This window comes from Pisolithus orientalis (assembly GCF_024613125.1).
Source record: "Pisolithus orientalis strain OTSU chromosome Unknown F5J12scaffold_38, whole genome shotgun sequence".
Lineage (NCBI taxonomy): Eukaryota > Fungi > Basidiomycota > Agaricomycetes > Boletales > Pisolithaceae > Pisolithus > Pisolithus orientalis.
In genome coordinates this window covers 325,811-346,513 of record NW_026260819.1, presented here as the reverse complement: position 1 = coordinate 346,513, position 20,703 = coordinate 325,811, and the positions used below count along the sequence as shown (strand labels likewise).

The window sequence follows — 20,703 nt, the reverse complement described above, 5'->3', positions numbered from 1 at the left end:
ATGACGACGATGACTAACAAGTTTTGCGGACGTCCTGCGATGATTGGCAAGCAAGCGGAAGCAACCTCATCACTCCAAGTCACGTGCGATTCATGATCTAATCTCTTGTCTTCACTGTTGTCGACGACCACTGCGAGGGGTTAGATAGTTTTCTGTAGAGTAAGTTACTTGGCGTCCGTCTCCGTCCCGACCATGGCCTCTACCGCCTTCGACTATTCGCAATGGCCACCGTCATTGACCGACGATCAGATCGGCGCACTAACCCAGCACGCAACGACATATGTGCTGTCTCATGGGTTGACGTATCTTCCACCGAGCGCAACGCAGCCGCCTTCACCGTCCTCTGTTATCCATGCACCCATATCTCTCCTGCCCTCGCCCATCCCACGCTCACTGTTCGAGCGGGCCCAGCAGCTGCAGTCCTCATACAATATTCTCTACGCGCGGGTCGCTATGGACGACGACTTCCTAGACAAGGTCATGGGCGCCGTAGAGGGCGTAGGCAAGGCGGACGAGTTTGTAGGGACGCTTTGGAGAGGGTGGAAAGCCATACGAGACGAAGGGATCGTGCAGGTACTCAAACCTTCCCAGTCCGACGGAATCCCTGAAATCGCGTTACTGATAAGGCGAGGTTGCAGCCTCTCCATCTTGGTCTGTTCCGGTCAGACTATCTGCTACATACCGGCGGGGAAGATGGAACGATCTCTCTGAAGCAGGTAGAATTTAACACTATATCCTCTTCATTTGGACCGCTGTCCGAGAGGGCAGCGGCTATGCATAGGTAGATTTATCCATGTCGTCGCGCTCCATCTGCCCATGATGAAGTTCAGGTATCTCTACGCTCTCACCAATTATTATGGCGTATTGCCTTGGCTCAAATCGGAGAATTTTCCCCTTAACGATACCACTGCGCGTCTAGCTGAGGGGCTCGCAGAGGCGCATAAGGCGTATGGTGTTCCGGGGTACTGTTCCCTTGCGCCTCGGCAGACACGGGGCTGACTAGTTTCTCTCCATAGTGCATATGTCTTGTTCGTTGTGCAGCCGAATGAGCGCAACGTGTTCGACCAGCGATGGCTAGAGTACGAACTATTAGAGAAGTAAGTCTCATTCCACTGGGATAGCACCTGCTAACTTACACTACTCAGACACTTCATCTGCGTTGTCCGTCAGACTTTCGAAGAACTTGCATCTTCTGCCACGCTTGACGCGGATACTCGTATTTTGCGACTGGCGATCGCTCCTGCCCTCTCGCTGTCAGGGTCCGAATCAAGTTTAGAGATCTCCACTGTCTACTTCCGCGCTGGATATGTTCCGTCTGACTACCCAACAACAACACATTACGCCACTCGGTTCACTCTAGAACGAAGCCGTGCCATCAAATGTCCAACTATCCCACTCCAGCTCGCAGGTGGGAAGAAAGTCCAGGAATTTCTCAGTCGACCAGGTGTCGTAGAGCAATTCATACGTGACACAGATGCACGGGACATTGTTACAGGCGCGAAAGACCTCAGGGAGACGTGGATGTCGATGTGGTCGCTGGACGACCCCAATCCGCCTGTGGCTCCCGCCGATCATGCTATACAACAGTGTACGGACGAGCCGAGAGGAACGACATATGCACGTGCTCTGGCAGACTCGCTCGTTCTCAAACCACAGCGTGAGGGTGGTGGGAATAATGTGTATAAGCAAGATATACCACCATTTCTAGAGACACTTCCCATGCAAGATCGGGAAGCTTGGATTGCTATGCAGCTGATCCTGCCTCCGCAGGGCGTTGGGTCCTACCTTATTCGCGCTGGGGGGTCAACTCCAGGAGGCAACAAGACGGTCCGTTCCGAGACGGTTTCTGAGTTGGGTATCTTCGGATGGGCTCTGTTTTCTTGCGAGACAGGTGTGCGTGAACGGGGGGATGCAGGGTGGCTAGTGAGGACCAAAGGTGTGGAAAGTAATGAAGGCGGTGTTGCTGCAGGGTTTTCTGTCTTGGATTCGGTCGTCCTCGTAGATAGGTAAGCGATGTGATGCAAGATCTGAGAATGCGATAGGATTTGTCCGAGGCAATCGCTCAGGAATATTTTCCATATTATATTGGTTGCACGGTTTGAGCAGTCCGTGACGTCGATGGCACCGCACACCCTGCCATCCCGATGTTCGGACCTGAAGAAAGCCTAACATCGGTAGAATTCCGGGCTCAACAACGCGGCTCAGGCAGTCCAGACCTATTTCCCTTTCCCGTGAGTGGCGGCTTTGAAAAAAATCCGGCTTTTTTAATTTAAGTAAAAAAAAAAACTGTATGCTTGAGGGTAGGGTAGTTCGATGTCTTGGGCCCCCTGCGGCCCACCAAACGCCTCGGCCGAGTGAATGCCCTGTTGGTAGGACCTTTAGCCCGCCAAACGGTTCACTATACCCGCCGGCCATTTCAGACCTTCACCTTGGAGTAGGGACGGCGGCCTAAAACCTGCAACTAGACGTTAAACTGCACTTATGCTGACCGGCTGCCATGAGGCTGGCCAAATCTAGGATGAAATGAGTTCTACATATGTCTGTAGCATCCGGCTTTAAAGGGCGCACCACAAGTCATCCTCACTGATCACCATGCATCAGAGAGACGGGGAATGACGGAACCGCGGTCACGACCAGTCAGTGACGGGTTTAAACAGGTTTAAACCATTTTTTTTCGCTTCCCGATGTGCCTCACCTACTACCACATATGTAGTTCGACTATTAGCCCCTGCTTGAATGCCTGTCAGATCTTGGCTCAATGCGTGATCTAGGTCTGACTCAATACGTCCAATCTCGTGTGTATCAGATCAACAACCTTTTAGGTTACCGCGAGTATATTTTCTCTTTCCATTTTTGCAGAGTACAACGAACACGAGGGTAAGAACGCAGAGTTATCAACACCGGTGTAGCAGAGAAGAACGGTAAGTATCTGACAACGAGCGGCAAACTCTAAGAGTTAATCACATATCAGGGTCCAAGTGGATCAATAAATTAGGAAGCGGCAGCGGAGGTGAGTTGGGATATGATAGAATCAATTTGACGTTTGTTCGGATCGCTATTCTTCCAAGGAGCTACGTGTGCCCGATATAGCCGAGGTTGCGTCGCTAGTGCATCCATCGCTCCATGTAGACGTCCCGTTCTCTGAGGAGTACTCCAAATTGCCTACTTCAATTGTCGTCAGAAGCTGGGAGGTCTGACGCGGTCGGACCGGTGTTGTATAGTCGTCGTCCTCCTCAGAGTCAGTAGAGGGGGAGAGGGATCCTGAACGGCCATATCGATAGAGGGACGTCACGAAAACGAGTAAGTTACACATAATGCTAGACAACGCAACCTGAAAACCAATAAACAGGGAGTGTATGAGACTGACTAGGGAAGATTTTCGTGGTGTGTTCTCACCTCGACATCCATGGCCAAAATAACAATCGAGTGAAGGCCCAGGAGCTGACATGTAGTATGGCAGATAGCTGCGAGCGTAACCATGATGCCCGATGCAAAAATCAATAGAATCATCCGTCGTTGTCGAGTGGGTAGTTTGACGCTCCATAAGAGCTTTATGGGCAGAGCAATGAGGATTGCATCGGCGAGGAAATCAACTACGTTGCGTTGTCACAGAGGGGTAAGCAATGAGTATTTGCAGGTTAAACTCACTCGTCAATTCAAAGATAACCAGCTTGGTGCTTAAAGGAAGGAGTGGATTCCCATAGAACAAAGTATCGTTCATCCAGCTCAAGTCATGGAAATAAAACCACAACTTTGCCGCCATGAAGGTGATAAATAGCAGGAAGAAACCCAAGCCTATTCCTAGCACCATTCTTCGCAGTGTCATGGACGGATAGATAATTCGTGCCACCGACAGTATTGTGCTGTGACGAACAAGCCTGACAACAGTGACCATATCAGAGTTGCAGTAGTCGGAGAGGGGCTATGTCGCACCATATCACCGGGTTGAATGCGAAAGTGGACATCCAAGACCCGACCGTCGCAATCGGTTTCCCTGGGAATCAAGTGAGACTGGTTTTCTGAACCACCAAACGTTTTACGCACCATAGTGCACATACAACCAACTTCCCGCCAAGTAACTGATGGCGAAGAGGAAAGCGGCAAACGCCCAGGCATCTTCCCACCACAACCGTTGTATTCGATACCGGAACCAAAACCGAAAGACGGCCAACAGCAACCCGATTACCTGTAGAACCGCCGTTCCCGCTATTCATTGGCTCGGTCAACTAGGCTTGATGAGAAGGAACATGGCACTTACTGCTCACTTTCTTTATCACGTCTAGGCTCACATCTAGGTTTACCATAATGTAGAGTGCAGCAAGGAATGTGAGAGGAAGAGCGGGAAACACGAACAACTGAGTCGGAACAGGCAGATGCTGCTGCTGCTGCTAATAAACTGACAGCCTACATGCGCTTGGCTCAGTGCTGAGCGTCCGAGAGGTCGCAAGCACGATGATTGTGACGAAAGCGTGATATGTAATAATGATGTCCCCATGTTACTTCCACTGGTGAAAGCAGGGTAACGTGAGGCCCAAGGGCTGAAAAAAATTGTTGCACCTGGGCCCTGCGAGTCCAGTGCATGTCAGACGAAGTGCAAACCTATGCGCGGTAATCCTGGGTGTAGGCCGCCGCATCAGCATCACAACGGACTCGGGGTCCTGAAGCGAAAGCGAAACTGCTGTCAATTTTTTCACCCAGTGCAGTGAGTATCAACGGCAGGGAGCGCTGAACGTCGGAAATAACCGTTTCAATTGCTTTAGAAGCGATAGAGGAAAACTACTCTTACTGTAGTCTGTTGCTGCATAACCGCAGAGCATATCCTTGCGGCGATTTGGCGAAACTAGCCTGAGGCGCGCGATATGGCCCTTAATATGATCACGGGTCGGTTTTTGCAACCCTTAGTGGCAGTTCCGTACTTGTCGTAGCGTATACCGTACACGCTGGAGAATTCAGGGGTTCGAACCAGAGGAAAGTAACCTATTACGTGATTCAGCTGCTTACATAAGCTCGACCTTTGGGACTTGCAATGAGGATTGCAATGTTAGTGATACCAACCTAAATGTTGTACTAGACGTGAATCGCGAAGATTAAATTCGTTTTGTAGCCTGTGTCACACCTCATAGAACTTCAAGTTCGCTCGGAGGTCCACAAGGTGGCGAAAACTTCAAGTTTTTCCTGTGCAGCTTGCATTTGCTGTTTGAATGTGAGGCTGTACTTATGTACTTTTGAGTTCGTGGGGTGGCTGGACTCGGGTGAACATTCCAAGTTCGGCGTTGACACGGGCTAAACTTCAAAGTTTCAGACAAGGGTGGAAACTTAAAAAAAATGACGCAACAAAAAGGCCCCCGGTGAGCAAATGTGAATACCAAGCTTTGGGTTTGGTTTGGAGCGTGCAAAAATGAATTGCCCGTTCAGCACTCATCTGATCACCCAGGCGCCTGGGGGCGCTTGCGTTAGCCGCGTGATTCGTTTTGGCACAACTCTAAACCCAAAGTTTTGTAGGCAAGCTCCTGGACATGTGAAGAAGTTGGGCCCATTATGTAATGCACGTGCTTGGAATTTTCACCTGAGTCCGAACAGTTCCAAGCCTCACTGCGTTCGGACGACAACTTCCGCACACTCGCGGAGTCGCGAATACTTCAAGTTTTTGTCATCGTTAATCTCGGTGACTCATGTCTGGCACAACATCATTTAGGTCGGTACTACGATTGTAATCACATTCTGTCTGGGGGGGGGGACGAAGAATCACTGACAACTAGGAATTCACAATACCTATTTCCTCTTTTCGCGGGTGCTGCCTTGAGGGCATCCGCCGGGCTTCTAGGGTGGCACAACCGGTGAGTCATCGTCGTAGTCACCATGTCTAAACTACCGTGACCTACACATAAGTTAAACCTCAGTCGCTGTTTGAACACCCCCCTATCTGGTCCCACAAGTTAGTAAGATCATGAGAAACAGGCACAGTGATCTGGGCCCGGAATACATCCGTTCTTGTGCGTAACTGATCGATGCACCAATTTCATTCTTGGTCATCGGTCGTGCTTGGTACTGCTGAAGTACCGAGAGTTGGCGCGGACGCGCGAAGAGGCAGCCTCACCTTCATGTCACCCTTCAAGGTTCAGTTTCTATAACTGACCAAGGCATTGAACTACACTATTCAACTGTGGATATCGTTATGGGACGTGAACTCCTGACAGCCTTGCTGTCCCTTGACAAAATTCATGTATGTATTTCCGTGGCATCAGGAGGTTTCAGATGACACTGTCCGTCCATAGATGTATCCTGGGGGCAGGATGAACCAACCGAGCTACCTGTCCCGCAATGCGGGTTCGTAGCGCTGGTAGATACGAACGGGCTGCGCGAGTAAGTATCGTCTCGGCTATTTGACGATCCTCGAACTTTTAGCTGGCAGTTACATTCACTGAATCGTATTTTCGGGATGATAGTGAAAAAGGAGAGGTGGGACCCTGGACTACGCCGCCGCCGCAAGTGCCACATGATGATGGGATGGTTGCCAGACGCAGGGGTTATCGGTGCCGCGATCTTTTGTCTGCAATTGAATTTGCGGATTTACAGTCGGCGAGAAGGATCAGCTTAAAGAATTCAAGGGTGGAGGTTTCCAGGGTGCCATGTACCCGAGGCTCTGCCCCACTATTAGTGTGTTACGTAATGTATCTATACCATATTAGGAAATATTTCGGTACATAAGTATTATGAGATTGTGGACCCTGGAACTGCCTAGTAACTAATAGTCTAAGGGCCTGAATGGTAGCGAAATTTCTGCTTCCTTATGCAAAACATATACAAACCAAGTCTGTGCAGAGTTCAGCAGACTTCCAAGTTGATAATTGCAGACTATCTGCAACTGTAGTGTCTACTGATCAGGTGATGACTCACAGTTACCCACGTATGCATAGTATGATATGCCACCTCAACAAACTGACCATTATCGCAGGCTAGATCATTCCCTGTCCCTGACCTGCTGCTCACTTTGACTTCACAGCAAGATGGAAGGTAGGGGTTCTGGGTCAAAGGGAAAGGCCCCATCAATCAGTTCCAGCTCTGAGCCTCAGCCAAAGTTGCAAGCTGTATGGCCCCATGCAGATGTTGAGATACTTCTTGATTTTCTGGAGGAAATCCAACCCAAGGCAGGCAATCATATGGCTTTTCAAGCAGGGCACTTTAACAATTTAGTATCTCAGTTACCTGTCCAACCCAATGGCTACTGTAAAACTGCAAAAAACTGTCAGGACAAGTGGGAAAGTGTGTGTTGATTGATTTATCCTTGTGTTCTGTATCACTCATCTCATAAACAGCTGAAATGGGATTATTATGCAGCTTCAGCTGTGGCAGGGGGGTCAGGGCTTGTGTATTCAGCAGCAAAAGGTGCTATAATGTTGTAACTGAGGCAGGGCAACTCATGATGGATGATATTTTGAGGTATGTCTGGGATTTTCTTGTTATGTGGTGTGCAAATCCTTGACCATCCACTAGAATCAACCAGATACTGCCCAGTACTGCAACACAGGCTTCAAATACTTCGATTGTATGCGAGACTTTGTCCTTCCTGACAAGGTGAGGGGCACCAATGCACACCATGCCACCTGTTCCTGACCCCCTGCCCAAAGGTCCCAGGCTTCCACATCCACACCATCCAATTTTCCCCCCATGCCACCAATGCAAGCTGCTTTACAGTTTACCTTTGTGCTGTATCAACCCAGGTCTCCTGATCAAAGTCAAATTATGCTGACTCCTCAGACAGTGCAGCCCACTATAAATGCTCAGGGTATGCCTCTACCACCAGGTGTTTTGCAGGCCTGGTCTGGTGTGCCACCCATACTCCTACCTGACCCCATGGTCTCCCCTTTGTTGATTCCCACATCACCACCATCTTCTGCAATGACATCAGTAAGCACATCCATCAAACCTTCATCTGGCTTGTTGTCTCATGGCAAGAAGCAGAAAAGTGATGCCACTGCTGAGCTTGACACCACATCCACAACAGCTTCCAGGGGAAGTTCTTCTGGTTCTCGAAAGCGACGCTCACAGACAGCTGGCCTTGAAGATGCAGTGTAGGATCTCATGACTGGTGTGCAAGATAACATCACCAAGACACTCACTGCTCTTGACCAATCCAAGAGCTGAGATCTAGATGAAGTTTGCATGCTGATGTTCGAGCTTGAGAAGAACCTTTCAGAGCAAAACCTGGTCCACTTGCAAATGCTATTTGAAGAGAAACCTTCTTATGTTGCAGGTTACAAGAATGCCACTGCTCACTTGCCAACATACAGAATGTTTTGGGTCAAGATGAGGCTTGAGGCAGTTGGCTGTGAGGTTCTGGAATATGCAGGAATGGGGGGGGATAAGTAGTCTATCTGTACTTGTGCCATTACACTGTAGTCAATGCAGTAGTAAATCACAATGCAAAGGTCGAGTCATGATGTTTGGGAGCAGTAACATTCATGAGAGAGTTGTGAATACAGGGTATGCAATACAAAAAATACAAAAACTACAAATGGCTGAATCAACCACACCTCACAAGCTCAGCACAATAGTCCTCCCACATCTGCATTGCGATTGTGTCATGCAAGGCATTCATCTGCCTGCATGACTCAGTGTTCAATGGAATATCTTGCAAGTCTCTGACATCAGTTTCTTCAGGTGCTAGGAGTGGCCCTTCTTCTTCACCAACTGCATCAGGATCTGGCATGTCAACATTGTCAGGATCATGGAGGCAGATAATATTGTGAAGGCAGCATGCAGCCACAGGCAACCATGATTGGATTGCCATATCATACTTGGGCAGAAGAACGAGGGTGTGAAAATGCTGCTTTATGATTCCAAAGTTATGCTTGATGTTGTTTCAAAGCATGGCATGGCAAAGGTTGAAGAGTTCTTTGCTATCCTTTGGCCTGTATGGAGTGAATGAGAATCAAATGTACATAAGGATATGATAGTACTTACCATAAGTTAGTGTTAGATTTGGCAGGTTGCACATAGCCCGTTCTGAATGCATCCGCTCTGGGTCATGAGAACTGGTTTCTGCTTTAGACCCTTTTCTTACTCAACACTGTTACTGAACGCACAAACTAACTCTCCGTGTCCTTATGTTTATTGTATTCACAGTGTCTCGCACTTATGTGTGAGTCCTCTTGTTATCCATGAAGACCATAGCATGTCTCACAACGAGACAATACTTATTGTAAATGGGTTCAACACCCAGTGTTTCACTTCTATTGTTACATTACAGTATTTAGTTCTGCACTGTAGACCCCATCACCTCAGATGTTGTTCGCTGTCTGTGCACGACTGAGGTGAGTACGATATCCTTCTGCTTACTTTACTATGCTTACCACTGCACCTAGTTACTTGTATAGGTAAATATATACAGACATTGTCACTGTCTGCGCACGTGACTGAGTTACTTGTATAGATACTTCTGTGAGGTTATGAGCCCCAAGCTCTAATAGCCTACTGAACATGTTGTCACACACCAAAGGTGTTTGGTGAGGTGGACATGGATGTAGCTGATGAATGGAGGTGAAGACCATAGCCCTCATGCGAAGAAGGACAGCCAGCAATGTTGGCAGTCATCCCTCACACAAGAACAAGTTGTCAATGCCAAAGAAAAAGGAGGAGGCAAGTTAAGTGCCAATAAAATTCTTAAGCGCCCGTGTACAGCATTCTGGTTTTCGATGTATCTCCACCAATTCTGCAGACACCGAAACCATTCCCACACTCGCTTGTAGTGCTCAGCCATGCGATCCTACCTTCCAAGATTGGAAAGGATTTGCGCACTCCACACGTTTCTACAGCACTCCCTCCAAAAGATGCTCATTTCGCTAATTCTTCTGATATGGCTGCCTCCACATCAGTCATTTCGCTTGTCCCCTTTGCTAGGGACCATGGCTACATATATCTACCAGGAGTTCCTACCAGCTTTCGTCCTGAAGCATCCTGGTACATCCCACCCTCATCTGCCCCCTCTCAGCCCATCCAGCTTGGACAGTGTGTTCTTTTTGTCAGTATGACCTCCAGGAGGACATTCTTTGGTCACCTCAGGTCTGTCATTTGCTTGGAAAGGTCTTATGTGGTCGTTTCAGTCTCTCCAGTCCAAGAAGCATATGGATCCTTCCTCCCTGCCCCCTGCAACATCTTTATACCAGTCTCGTCCATCATTCTTCCAAAATTGTGACAGCTACAGTATAATCTACTGTTCTCCACTCTCCCTGATTGCATCCATGATGAGTATGATGCACATCTTGCCTCCTTGTTGCAAGATACAGCAGAAGATGCTCCCCCTTCATCCTCTCTTCCAACAGAGCGTCATTCATGAAGTTTTTATTTGCTTCACTGAGAGGATGGTTTGGGGGGGAAAGTTGCAATCCCCTATGCTCCTGTCACCCCACAGACCCCCAAAGCTTGACCCCTGTTGACATCTGACTCACCCTGTCCGCTTTTGGATGTACTATATCGGCATCAGATCAGCACTGCCTCTCTGTCATCCCACTTTGGCCCAGAGTGCACTTTCCCAGTTCCTGACATTGCTTGACTCATACTGTGACATTCTGACTGTCTTTGACTCACCTATTGCCAATACTTACCAATCTTTTGACTTTGCTTACTGATTCTTCGCTTTTTGGCTTACTTATCCTTACCAATGCTTACCAATGCTTTCCAAGACAATTACCCATCGCTTACATTCCTTACTCATCAGTTACCAATCACTTACCAAGTGTTTGCACCTTGTTTTCCATAGGCAACACCCCTGTACTGTATATAAGTCACTGTACTTAGGCAGCAAAAAAGAAAGAAGACATCAGAGAGCCCCTCTTGCTCACAATTTATCATCTCTCAGTAAATCATTCATCAGCTTTGATAGTTGAGACTTTATTAAGGGTCTAGCTATCATCTACTTTGCTTATCATCATCTATCATCCATATACTTCGCTCCAAGCCCTCCCTGAGCTCAGTACAGCTTAGGACATTGAATTAAGTCACCATCCATCCTTCTGTAGGCTGACAGCAGTCTACCCTATCGCTTTCTATCAAATTCTTGCTCCCTCTTCGTCAGGAGCACCCCCAACCCTCAGCACTCATCTTTGAGTGTTGTAGCTCACAAAAACCCTCCCAAAGAACAGGTTCTACCATCTAGGTACCACATAGGCACACCACCACTCGCTTTCATTGTCTTTTGTGTTGGTTTTGGTTGGTTTTCACCACTGAACCTCACTTTGACTCACAACGTCTCACCATTGTTTCGATATTCTTGCTGTTAAATCGACCCTCATCTCCCCGCGATGACCACTGCTATCCCCATCACCACTGATACACTCCCAGGCATCGTTCCAAAGCTCGATATTAAAGGTGCAAACTGGGCGATCTTCTCCCTTCGCTTCCAGACTGCTGTCGAAGCTAAGGAGCTATGGTCCCACTTTGATGGAACCTCTCTTTGCCCTGCCAGTACAACCTCCACTGATCAGGAAGGATTCGTGACAGTAGTCCCTCCTGACGCTGATGAACTTGCTAAGTGGCAGAAAAGCAAAAATATGGCAAAACATTTACTTACTCAATGGATCCCCGATTCCACTGCCCTTCGGGTGTGTAGCCTTAGCAGTGTCACTGCCATGTGGAATGAGATCATTCATGAGTACACTGAGAAGGGAGCTTATGCTCAAATGGATTTGCGAATGAAGTTTTTAGGCATGCAATGCCCTGCCAACGGCGACATCTGCCAATTCCTGGATGATCTGTGTACGAAGAGAGACAAGTTGGCAGCCGTCAGCATACAGATTGAAGAAAAGGACTATTGATCGACCATCATCCAATCTTTACCCAAATACCTCGCCAGCTTTGCATCTGGTCAGCTCGCAACCACTCATTTGTACAGCCCAATGCAAACTGTCGACCCCGATATTCTCATCTCCCTTATTATTGAAGAATCAGGAAGACGAAGCCACAAGGAGATGCAGCACTCACGTCCTAAGCAAAGAACCTGTGAAGGCGACATAGCCTTGGCCATGACCCCTGGAAACTCCTCTAATCGAGGATGAGGGAGTTGGAGAGGTCGAGGAGGAAGCTCCAGAGGGCACGCTCGCCAGTGTGGACCCTGCTGGAACTGTGGGTTGAGGGAGCACTACAAGTCTCAATGTCCTGATCCTGATAAAAAGAAAGAAGCTACATCCACTGCTACAAATGGATCTGCTCATGCTGTGATGCTTGACTCTGATGAAGAGGGCACCTTCTTGGCCCATGCCTTGGACAAGCTGGATGATGAGGTGATGCTCCCTGATCTATTGAGCATATCCTCGGATGACAATGACGAATATCAGCAACACTTCACCGCCTGCAACAAGGACTGGTTCAGTGAGGTAGAGGAAGTGGATGGCGAGGACTCACCTTGTGGAAACAGCTCGAGTCCTGATGAGCCCACTGAAACCTCCCCAGAGTTCACAAACCTTGTAAATGACAGCCCTATTAATGCACATGTCATTGAACTCTATGATTCCAGATCCACTTGTCACATCTCCCCCTACAAGGAGAGATTTGAGGCCCTAACGAGCATACCACCTAGGTCGTTCTCAGTGGTGAACAAACAACTCTTTAACGCCACAGCTATGGGGGAGATGGTCATAGAAGTACCAAATGGGTATGATGTGACTAAATTGAGACTTACAGAGGTGCTATATTCGCCCGAGGTAGGATACACCCTCGTATCCATCGGCCGCCTTGATCAGCTAGGGTACTCTGTCACCTTCGCTGAAGGCACCTGCATCATCAGGAACCCCACCAACGACATTGTTGGACGTGTCCCCAAGTCCAAAGCTGGTCTCTATTGCATCATTCACAACGATGATCGCGACCAAGCAAACTCCATGACTGAGATGGTTACCATCATGGAGCTTCACCGAAGGATGGGTCACATATCTCCAACCGCTGCCCGCCATTTAGCTGAAAAGGGACTCGTGTCAGGACTGAAATTCAACTTGTCAGAGGACGAACCGACCTTCTGCAAAGCTTGCATATATGTGAAGGTGACCAGAAAGCCTGTCACAAAGGAATGTGTCAGAGACTGAGCTACTGCATTTGCAGAAGAAGTGCATACCAACCTCTGGGGACCTGCACCTGTTGAAACTCTCGGAGGACGGCGTTACTACATCTCATTCACTGACGACAAGACACAACTCACCTATATCCATCTCCTCCATCAGAAAAGTGAAGCTTTCTTGGCCTATAAAGATTTCAAGGCCTGGTGTCACACCCAACATAATGCCTGCATGAAGACTCTTCATTCCAATTGAGGCGGCGAGTACCTAGGAAAAGAATTTGTGATGTACCTCAGGGCAGCTGGTACAAAGCAAAAACTCACCATACACAATACCCTGCAGCACAATGGCATCGCTGAGTGCCTTAACCGCACATTGCTGGAGAAAGTACATGCCATGCTACATGAGAGTGGATTACCTCGCACACTTTGGGGCGAGGCAGTATGTCATGCCATCTGGTTGAAGAACAGAACCCCCACTAAAGCACTTGATGGAGGAATGCCTCTCGAAGCTGCAACTGGGAAGAAACCTGACCTTAGTCGAGCCCATGCATGGGGCTCAAACATCTGGGTATGAATTGAGGGCGGAAGCAAGCTGGGAGGATGCGTCGCTGAAGGCCAATGGGTTGGAATAGATGATAACAGCCCCAACGGATGTCACATATACTGGCCTGAAAAGAAGTCAGTCACTGTCAAAAGAAACGTGTACTGGGACCCCTCCTCGGCTGAGCCGTTACCTCGTGAGGGGGAGGAAGAAGATGCGTACTTACCAAACGCGATGCTAACGTCTACAGCGCCTGTCGCAGAGATTGCTGCAGCTCCATCACCTCCACCAGTCGCTCCAGCTCAACCCGTGCCTCCACCGCTTCCAGCCGATCCACCTGTTGCGAAATGAATCTGAAAACCCAGCCAGCACCTCGCAGAGATTCTCGCTGGAAAAGGTAGTACCAACCGTCACAGTACACCTGAAGTACCAAAAGGAGTTCAGTTACCTACCATTGTCGAGGAACGTTCAAACCCTGTCAGGCTCGAGGGGGAGCAAGAGACTGCCACAGCCCTACTCGCATCTATCATTGAAGACTCGGACAATGACCTATGTCGGATTGACCTTGCTATGGCTATGGACGAGATTACTGCCGAAACAGAAGCTCTCGAGCCCAGCTCGCTAGCTGAAGCTCGTCGCTGTCCCGATTGGCTGCAATGGGAAAATGGAATAAGAGAGGAGTTAGCAACGTTATGGGATGCAGGAACTTGGGAACTCGTCAACTTACCCCCTGGTGCAAATGACATAGGTTCAAAATGGGTGTTCCGGGCCAAGAAGGATGCCGCAGGAAACATCATGCGGCACAAGGCCAGACTTGTTGCCCAGGGGTACTCGCAGGTTGAAGGTGTTGATTACTTCGATACATTTGCACCAGTAGCAACACTTGCATCCATCCATGTTGTACTCGCAATGGCTGCTCACTCCAATCTACAACTCCATCAGATAGATATCAAAGGAGCATACCTAAATGGCACACTCACCGATGACAAAGTCATTTACATGCGCCAGCCTCCCAGGTTTGAATCTGCTGATCACCCACACAAGGTCTGCCACCTTCGCAAAACTTTGTATGGCCTAAAGCAAAGTGGTCATCGCTGGTACCAGAGGCTAGTTGAGATATTAGTAGACAAGCTCAGGTTCACCCAGTGTTCTGTTGACCAAGCCGTGTACTTCCGACATCGCAACACCGGCGAGCTCATAATCATTGTCGTACATGTCGACAACTGCACTATCGCTGCCACACTTTCAAGCGAGATTGATGAGTTCAAAAGGGACATCAGAAAGTACGTCGAGATAACTGACCTTGGCGAGCTCCATTGGTTGCTCGGGATAGAGGTCACCAGAAACCGAGATGAATGCACTATCTCACTGTGCCAGCATCCCTACATCGAATCGATCATCCAACACTTCGGCTTTGATGAGTTAAAACCCATATCAAACCCCATGGAACCTAGCACAAAGCTGCACTCTGGTCAGTCACCCTCCACCGGTGCTGAATACACTGCGATGAAACACATACCATATCACGAAGCTGTTGGCTCGCTGATGTATGCCTCCCTGGGTACCCGTCCTGACATCTCATATGCTGTGACCACCGTCTCCCATTTCTCTGGAAATCCTGGGATTCCCCACTGGGAAGCAGTTAGAAGAATATATCGTTACCTTCTTGGAACCAAGAATTTGAAGTTGACGTACAGTGGGACACCCAACATGCTCATAGGATATGCAGATGCAGACAGAAGTATGGCAGAAGACCACAGAGCCGTCTCAGGGTATGCTTTCTTGATAGATGGTGGTGCCATGTCATGGTCCTCAAAACGACAGGAAATCATCTCACTGTTGACGACTGAAAGTGAGTATGTGGCAGCCACCCATGCAGCCAAGGAAGCCTTATGGCTTTGGTTGCTCATTGGAGAGCTGTTTGGGCCACTCGCTGAACTGACCACGTTGTTCTCAGATAATCAATCAGCTATCGCACTCACCAAAGATCATCAATATCATGCATGCACCAAACATATCGATATCCATTTCCACTTCATCTGCTGGGTCATTGAAAATGGCAAGATCTGCTTAATCTACTGCCCCACCACCAATATGGTCACCGACACCCTGACTAAAGCTTTACCGTCGCCCAAGGTGAAGCACTTCGCCATTGAACTCGGTCTACATCCTACTTGAGGGGGAGTGTTAGATTTGGCAAGTCGCATGTAGCCCATTCCGAACACATCCGCTCTGGGTCGTGAGAACTGGTTTCCGCTTTAGACCCTTTTCTTACTCAACACTGTTACTGAACACACAAACTAACTCTCCATGTCCTTATGTTTATTGTATTCACAGTGTCTCGCACTTATGTGTGAGTCCTCTTGTTATCCACAAAGACCATAGTGCATCTCACAACAAGACAATACTTATTGTAAATGGGTTCAACACCCAGTGTTTCACTTCTATTGTTACATTACAGTATTTAGTTCTGCACTGTAGACCCCATCACCTCAGACATTGTCACTGTCTGCACACGACTGAGGTGAGTACAATATCCTTCTGCTTACTTTACTATGCTTACCATGCACCTAGTTACTTGTATAGGTAAATATATACAGACATTGTCGCTGTCTGCGTGCGACTGAGTTACTTGTATAGATACTTCTGTGAGTTAGCTCGACCCCACTCGGCCAAATGATAATGTTGGCCACAGTACGATACAAGTAATTGTGGAGTCAATGGATATCCTGCATCAGCAAGATAATAGCGCCCATCAGGAATCATGAAGTCCCACAAGCACACATTGTGGTAGACAGTAGCATCAGTGGCCAATCCTTCCCAGCCTCCAAGAACATATGTAATAATACCATCGAATGAGCATGCAATGAGACAATTTTGAGATAAGAAACCTTTGTGATTGCACATCAGATCCTGTTCACTTTTTGATGGCACACATGCAATATGTGTGCCATCAAGAGCACCTATGGCATCCTTGAAGTAAGGATAGAATTTAGTATTGGCAGTGATACAACTGGGGATTGGTGAATCAGCTCTGGGAAGGCAGACATATGTGGTATAAATTGGACCCTCACTGAATGCATGGGGCATTCATTTGAAATACCTGGGTAAAATATATGATTAGCAGAAATTCCATGCATTCAGGTGACTGCACACTCACTGTGATATAGTGTCTGTTGAATGTTGGAATTGCTCGCCAATATGCTGGGCTGATAAGCCCATAACCATTGCATACAGGAAAATTGCCAGTTGCTCTTCTAGCATGATGTTTCTTGAATCTTGAAGCTGCCCTTCTCAAAGGATAGATATGAGCATGAGGAAGATATGTTTGTGAATGCCAAGTTCAGTTCTGATCTGCTGGGGGTGCCCATTAAGCAGTTCATCTACCCATCCCTGTCCCAAAAGAGAAGATGTGTGGTAAGGTTCTGGGGTAGCGCTTCAAAGGGTTGTGATTGCAGCCTGGTATATACCAAGTACAGTGGTGACTGTTGCATAGTTCTGAACCTGCTGCATGACTAGCACCCTCTGAATGAGATCGGACCTGGAATCTTCATCATCATCCTCCTCTTCCTCCTCCATGGTAATGAGGCAATTCTCAACCATAGCAATAGTCAACAGTGTAGTGTATGAGTGGTTGATTGCCATGTGCCCACAGCCAGGTATCAACTTGGAAGTCCACTGAACTCCACAAAGACTTGGTTTGTATATGTTTTGCATAAGGAAGCAGAAATTTCGCTACTGTTCAGGCCCTAAGTTACTAGAATTTACTAGCAAAGGTGGTGAGGCAACTATGGGTATAGCTCTGGATTGGGTGGTCTAAATAGTGTGGTTCATGTTTGTCCATGTATGTCTATGGGTTTCCTACATCTGCAAATCGCTTAGTGCTCTAAGAGCAACATTAGAGCGCTTAGCATCAGTAACAGTGTGTGCTGAGCTCTCAAACAATTCAAAAACTGTCTGAAGTGCATGCTGTAATTCGACTGTCTTGCAGATGCTACCACCTCCCATAGTTTGGTGTTGATTCCCCAGCTGTTATCATTCAAGGGTCTCCCCTCTCCCTCCCCAGGTGATACCTCACAGGTGTGTGCACAATAGCTTGCCCATTTCACCATCCTACTTCTTGCTTTTTTCAGAATGCAGTACCACTCAATGAGACCTTTCAAATTGTTGTAGTTTATGTGCTTTATTTTTGTTTGTTTTCCTTTCTGACTTACAACTACTGTGTTTTTGCTTCATAGTGCGCAATTTTGCATGCTTAGTCAGCACCCAGTAGTACATGTGCATACAACTTTTTATTATACAAAAATAATAGACATGTTGCAGCTTAGCCAGAGATGAAAGACAGTTTGAGTAGGCATCTGTGGGCCCAGGGCCTGAGATAACAAGGGTTGCATTGTACAAAATATGTGCATGTCAGACTCAGAATATCAGTAAATTCAGCCAAATTACAGCATGCACATTAGACAGTTTTTGAATGCTTGGCAAACACTGGCAAACATTAAGCACTTGAAAACCCAGGTTTTTGAACACTTAGCTTTACTGATGAAGACACTGTCACAAAGATGCTGCTGGTATGTCACATGACATATCAGGGGGGCAGCAAAGGAAGCTAAGGGTGTACTCTTTCCAAATCTCCAAAAACACGTTCAATGGTTATTTGCTAGTAAATTCTAGTAGCTTAGACTATTAGCTACTAGGCGGTTCCGGGGTCCACAATCTCATAATACTTAAGTACCAAAATATTTCCCAATATGGTATAGATCCATTACGTAACACACCATCTGCAAAACTACCCGAGGGAGTGAGCAGGTTATACCTGCCTCCGTTTGGAAGTGACTGGTCATAAGACTCGCTAAGACACTTGTTGGCCAATGAGAGAGCTCGCTCAAGTGCGGAAGAGCTGTTAACAGCCGCGTCGCGTAGCTGTTTCCCAGATGTGGGTTTTCAAGCGCTTAATGTTCGCCAGTGTTTGCCGAGCATTCAAAAACTGTCTAATGTGCATGCTGTAATTTGGCTGAATTTACTGATGCAGAAGTGTCTGACATTGTAGATCAGATCAGCAGGCATATTCTGATTCAAGCATGGTTGCGGAGGACTTCTGCCAGCGAATGTGTACATAATTAATGACACCACTCATACAGGAATACCCTATTATGGACTCTACATGGTCTTTTCCCCCTTCCCTCTTTGTGCGGTGCACATCGGAACACGGGGTAAAGGCTGCGGAGTTATCGAGACAACATGCTGGTGTGGTGGGGAGACCGAGACCAGAGCGAAAGCAAAACTCGACTTGAGAACTGTAAGTATATGACAGTGCATCAGGGGGACGGGGAATGGTGGAATCACGGTCACGACCAGTCGGTGACAGGTTTAAAACATCTATTTACTTACTGATGTGGGCAACAAAACGTTAAGGCTCAAGAGCTAGTTCCATATTTAGGTCGAAGTGCGCCTTGTGGATGAATAAATAGGCGGGGGGGGAGACGAGAAGCGGCAGGATAAGATCAACTTGAGGTTTTTTCAGGTTGTTGTTGTTCCGAGGAGCTGTGCGTGCCAGACATTGCTTGGCTGCTATATCCGTCTCTCCACGTAGGCGTCGCGTTATCTGAGCAGTAATCCGAGCCGCCCACTTCAACTATTGTCAGAAGCTGGGTGGTCTGACGAGGCCGGACCGGTGTAGTATAGTCGTCATCCTCGTCAAAGTCGGTCGAGGGAGGAGGAGTTGCTGAACGACCATAACGATAGAGGAACGTCACGAAAACGAGTAAGTTGCACATAATGGTAGAGAACGCGATCTGGGTGCGAACAAAAGCGAGTTTACGGAGCTGAATCAGGGAATTCAATAACCTGGCGTGCCCTCACCTCAGCATCCATGACTAAAGAAACGATCAGATTGAGGCCTAGGAGCTGACATGTGGCACGGAAGATGGCGGCGAGCGTGATCGTGATACCCGACGCGAAAATCAACAGGATCATTCGTCGCTGTCGCGTCGGCAGTTTGACGTTCCATAGGAGCTTAATGGGTAAAGCAATAAGGATTGCATCGGTGATGAAATCAGCTACGCTGCGTTGTCAGAGGAGGATAAATATAACGGGTATCGACTGGCCAAACTCACTCGTCAATTCAAAGATAATCAAATTGGTGGCCAAGGGGAGGAGTGCATTTCCAAAGTACAAGGTATTGTTCATCCAGCTCAAGTCATGGCAATAATACCATAACTTTGCTGCCATGAAGGAGATAAACAACAGGAAGAACAGCAATCCTATTGCCAACACCATTCTTCTCAGTGTCAGAGTCGGATAGACAATCCGTGCCACGGTGAATAGTGTACTGTGGCGCACGAGCCTTTCCGCGGTGATCGTTAGATTTGCAGTATTGAGAAGAAGCTATCTCGTACCATATCACCGGGTTGAATGAGAAAACGTACATCCAAAACCCGACTGTTGAGGTCGGTTTCCCTGGAAATAGGATGAGACCGGCACCCTGAAGCACAAAACGTGTGATGTACGATACAAGACATCCAACCACGTTCCCGTCAGGTAAGTGATCGCAAAGAGGAAGGCGGCGAACGCCCAGGCGTCTTCCCACCACAGCCGTTGTATTCGATGTCGGAACCAAAACCGAAAGACGGCCAACAACAATCCGACCACCTGTAAAACCGTAGTTCCCACTGTGAACTGCGTGCTTGGTCAACCAGGCCTCGTGAGAAACAACGCAGTTAGTGCAACTTACCTCTCGCTTTCTCTATCACACCTAGGCCCACATCTAGGTTTACCATGATGCACAATGAAGCAGGCCTAAGCAGCGTGAGAGGAGGTGCAAGGGGGGGACGTACTGGTTTTGAGTCGAAATGGGCAGAAGTTAAATATTGTTGAGCTGATAGGCGCATGGTTCGTTGGCAGGACCCAAGCATGATAACAGTGTTACTGGCAATACCCCTGTCTGTGACAAGGGAGATTAGTATGTAATGATAGTCCCCATGTTATAGACCGCGAAGTGACATGAGAACCCACGAATTAACGTTCTACTCTGAAACAAAAATTTGTTGCACACTTGTGAAACCTATCAGACGAAGCTCAAGCCTACAGTGCGAGGAAATCGGGTATTGGAGAC

The 20,703-nt window shown here is 47.9% G+C and overlaps 3 protein-coding genes across 3 annotated transcripts; 1 reads left to right on the top strand and 2 right to left on the bottom strand.

Annotated features, from left to right (window-relative positions):
- Positions 1-97: 97 nt before the first annotated feature.
- Positions 98-2,279, top strand: F5J12DRAFT_915035 (glutathione synthase). The gene is made up of 5 exons (XM_051749138.1): positions 98-573; positions 627-781; positions 831-962; positions 1,017-1,097; positions 1,146-2,279. The coding sequence occupies exons 1-5, from the start codon at positions 193-195 to the stop codon at positions 2,008-2,010; spliced, it is 1,614 nt and encodes a 537-aa protein (XP_051596520.1). The 5' UTR covers positions 98-192; the 3' UTR covers positions 2,011-2,279.
- Positions 2,280-2,990: 711 nt separating this feature from the next.
- On the bottom strand, positions 2,991-4,725 carry F5J12DRAFT_364015 (uncharacterized protein). Its single transcript, XM_051739062.1, has 6 exons — positions 4,259-4,725; positions 4,045-4,206; positions 3,934-3,994; positions 3,649-3,878; positions 3,397-3,593; positions 2,991-3,331 (listed from the first exon to the last, which is right to left on the bottom strand). The coding sequence occupies exons 1-6, from the start codon at positions 4,302-4,304 to the stop codon at positions 3,056-3,058; spliced, it is 972 nt and encodes a 323-aa protein (XP_051596519.1). The 5' UTR covers positions 4,305-4,725; the 3' UTR covers positions 2,991-3,055.
- A 13,943-nt stretch (positions 4,726-18,668) lies between these two features.
- F5J12DRAFT_854723 (uncharacterized protein) lies at positions 18,669-20,242 on the bottom strand (the record flags this gene model as incomplete). The annotated part of the gene is made up of 6 exons (XM_051746641.1): positions 18,669-18,886; positions 18,981-19,384; positions 19,452-19,648; positions 19,706-19,935; positions 19,988-20,048; positions 20,099-20,242. Coding segments are annotated over 5 exons (923 nt in total), but the record flags the coding sequence as incomplete, so codon positions are not given.
- Positions 20,243-20,703: the final 461 nt, after the last annotated feature.

What these genes read in the sequence shown, in the direction of transcription:
- F5J12DRAFT_915035 (XM_051749138.1), top strand. Translation starts at nt 193, where the DNA reads ATGGCCTCTACCGCCTTCGACTATTCGCAATGGCCACCGTCATTGACC. An exon ending in AGGGCAGCGGCTATGCATAG is followed by an intron (nt 782 to 830) that starts GTAGATTTATCC and finishes GATGAAGTTCAG; the next exon opens with GTATCTCTACGCTCTCACCA. An exon ending in AAGGCGTATGGTGTTCCGGG is followed by an intron (nt 963 to 1,016) that starts GTACTGTTCCCT and finishes TTCTCTCCATAG; the next exon opens with TGCATATGTCTTGTTCGTTG.
- F5J12DRAFT_364015 (XM_051739062.1), bottom strand. Translation starts at nt 4,304, where the DNA reads ATGGTAAACCTAGATGTGAGCCTAGACGTGATAAAGAAAGTGAGCA. An exon ending in TTGGTTGTATGTGCACTATG is followed by an intron (nt 3,995 to 4,044) that starts GTGCGTAAAACG and finishes CTTGATTCCCAG; the next exon opens with GGAAACCGATTGCGACGGTC. An exon ending in TTTTGGCCATGGATGTCGAG is followed by an intron (nt 3,332 to 3,396) that starts GTGAGAACACAC and finishes ATTGGTTTTCAG; the next exon opens with GTTGCGTTGTCTAGCATTAT.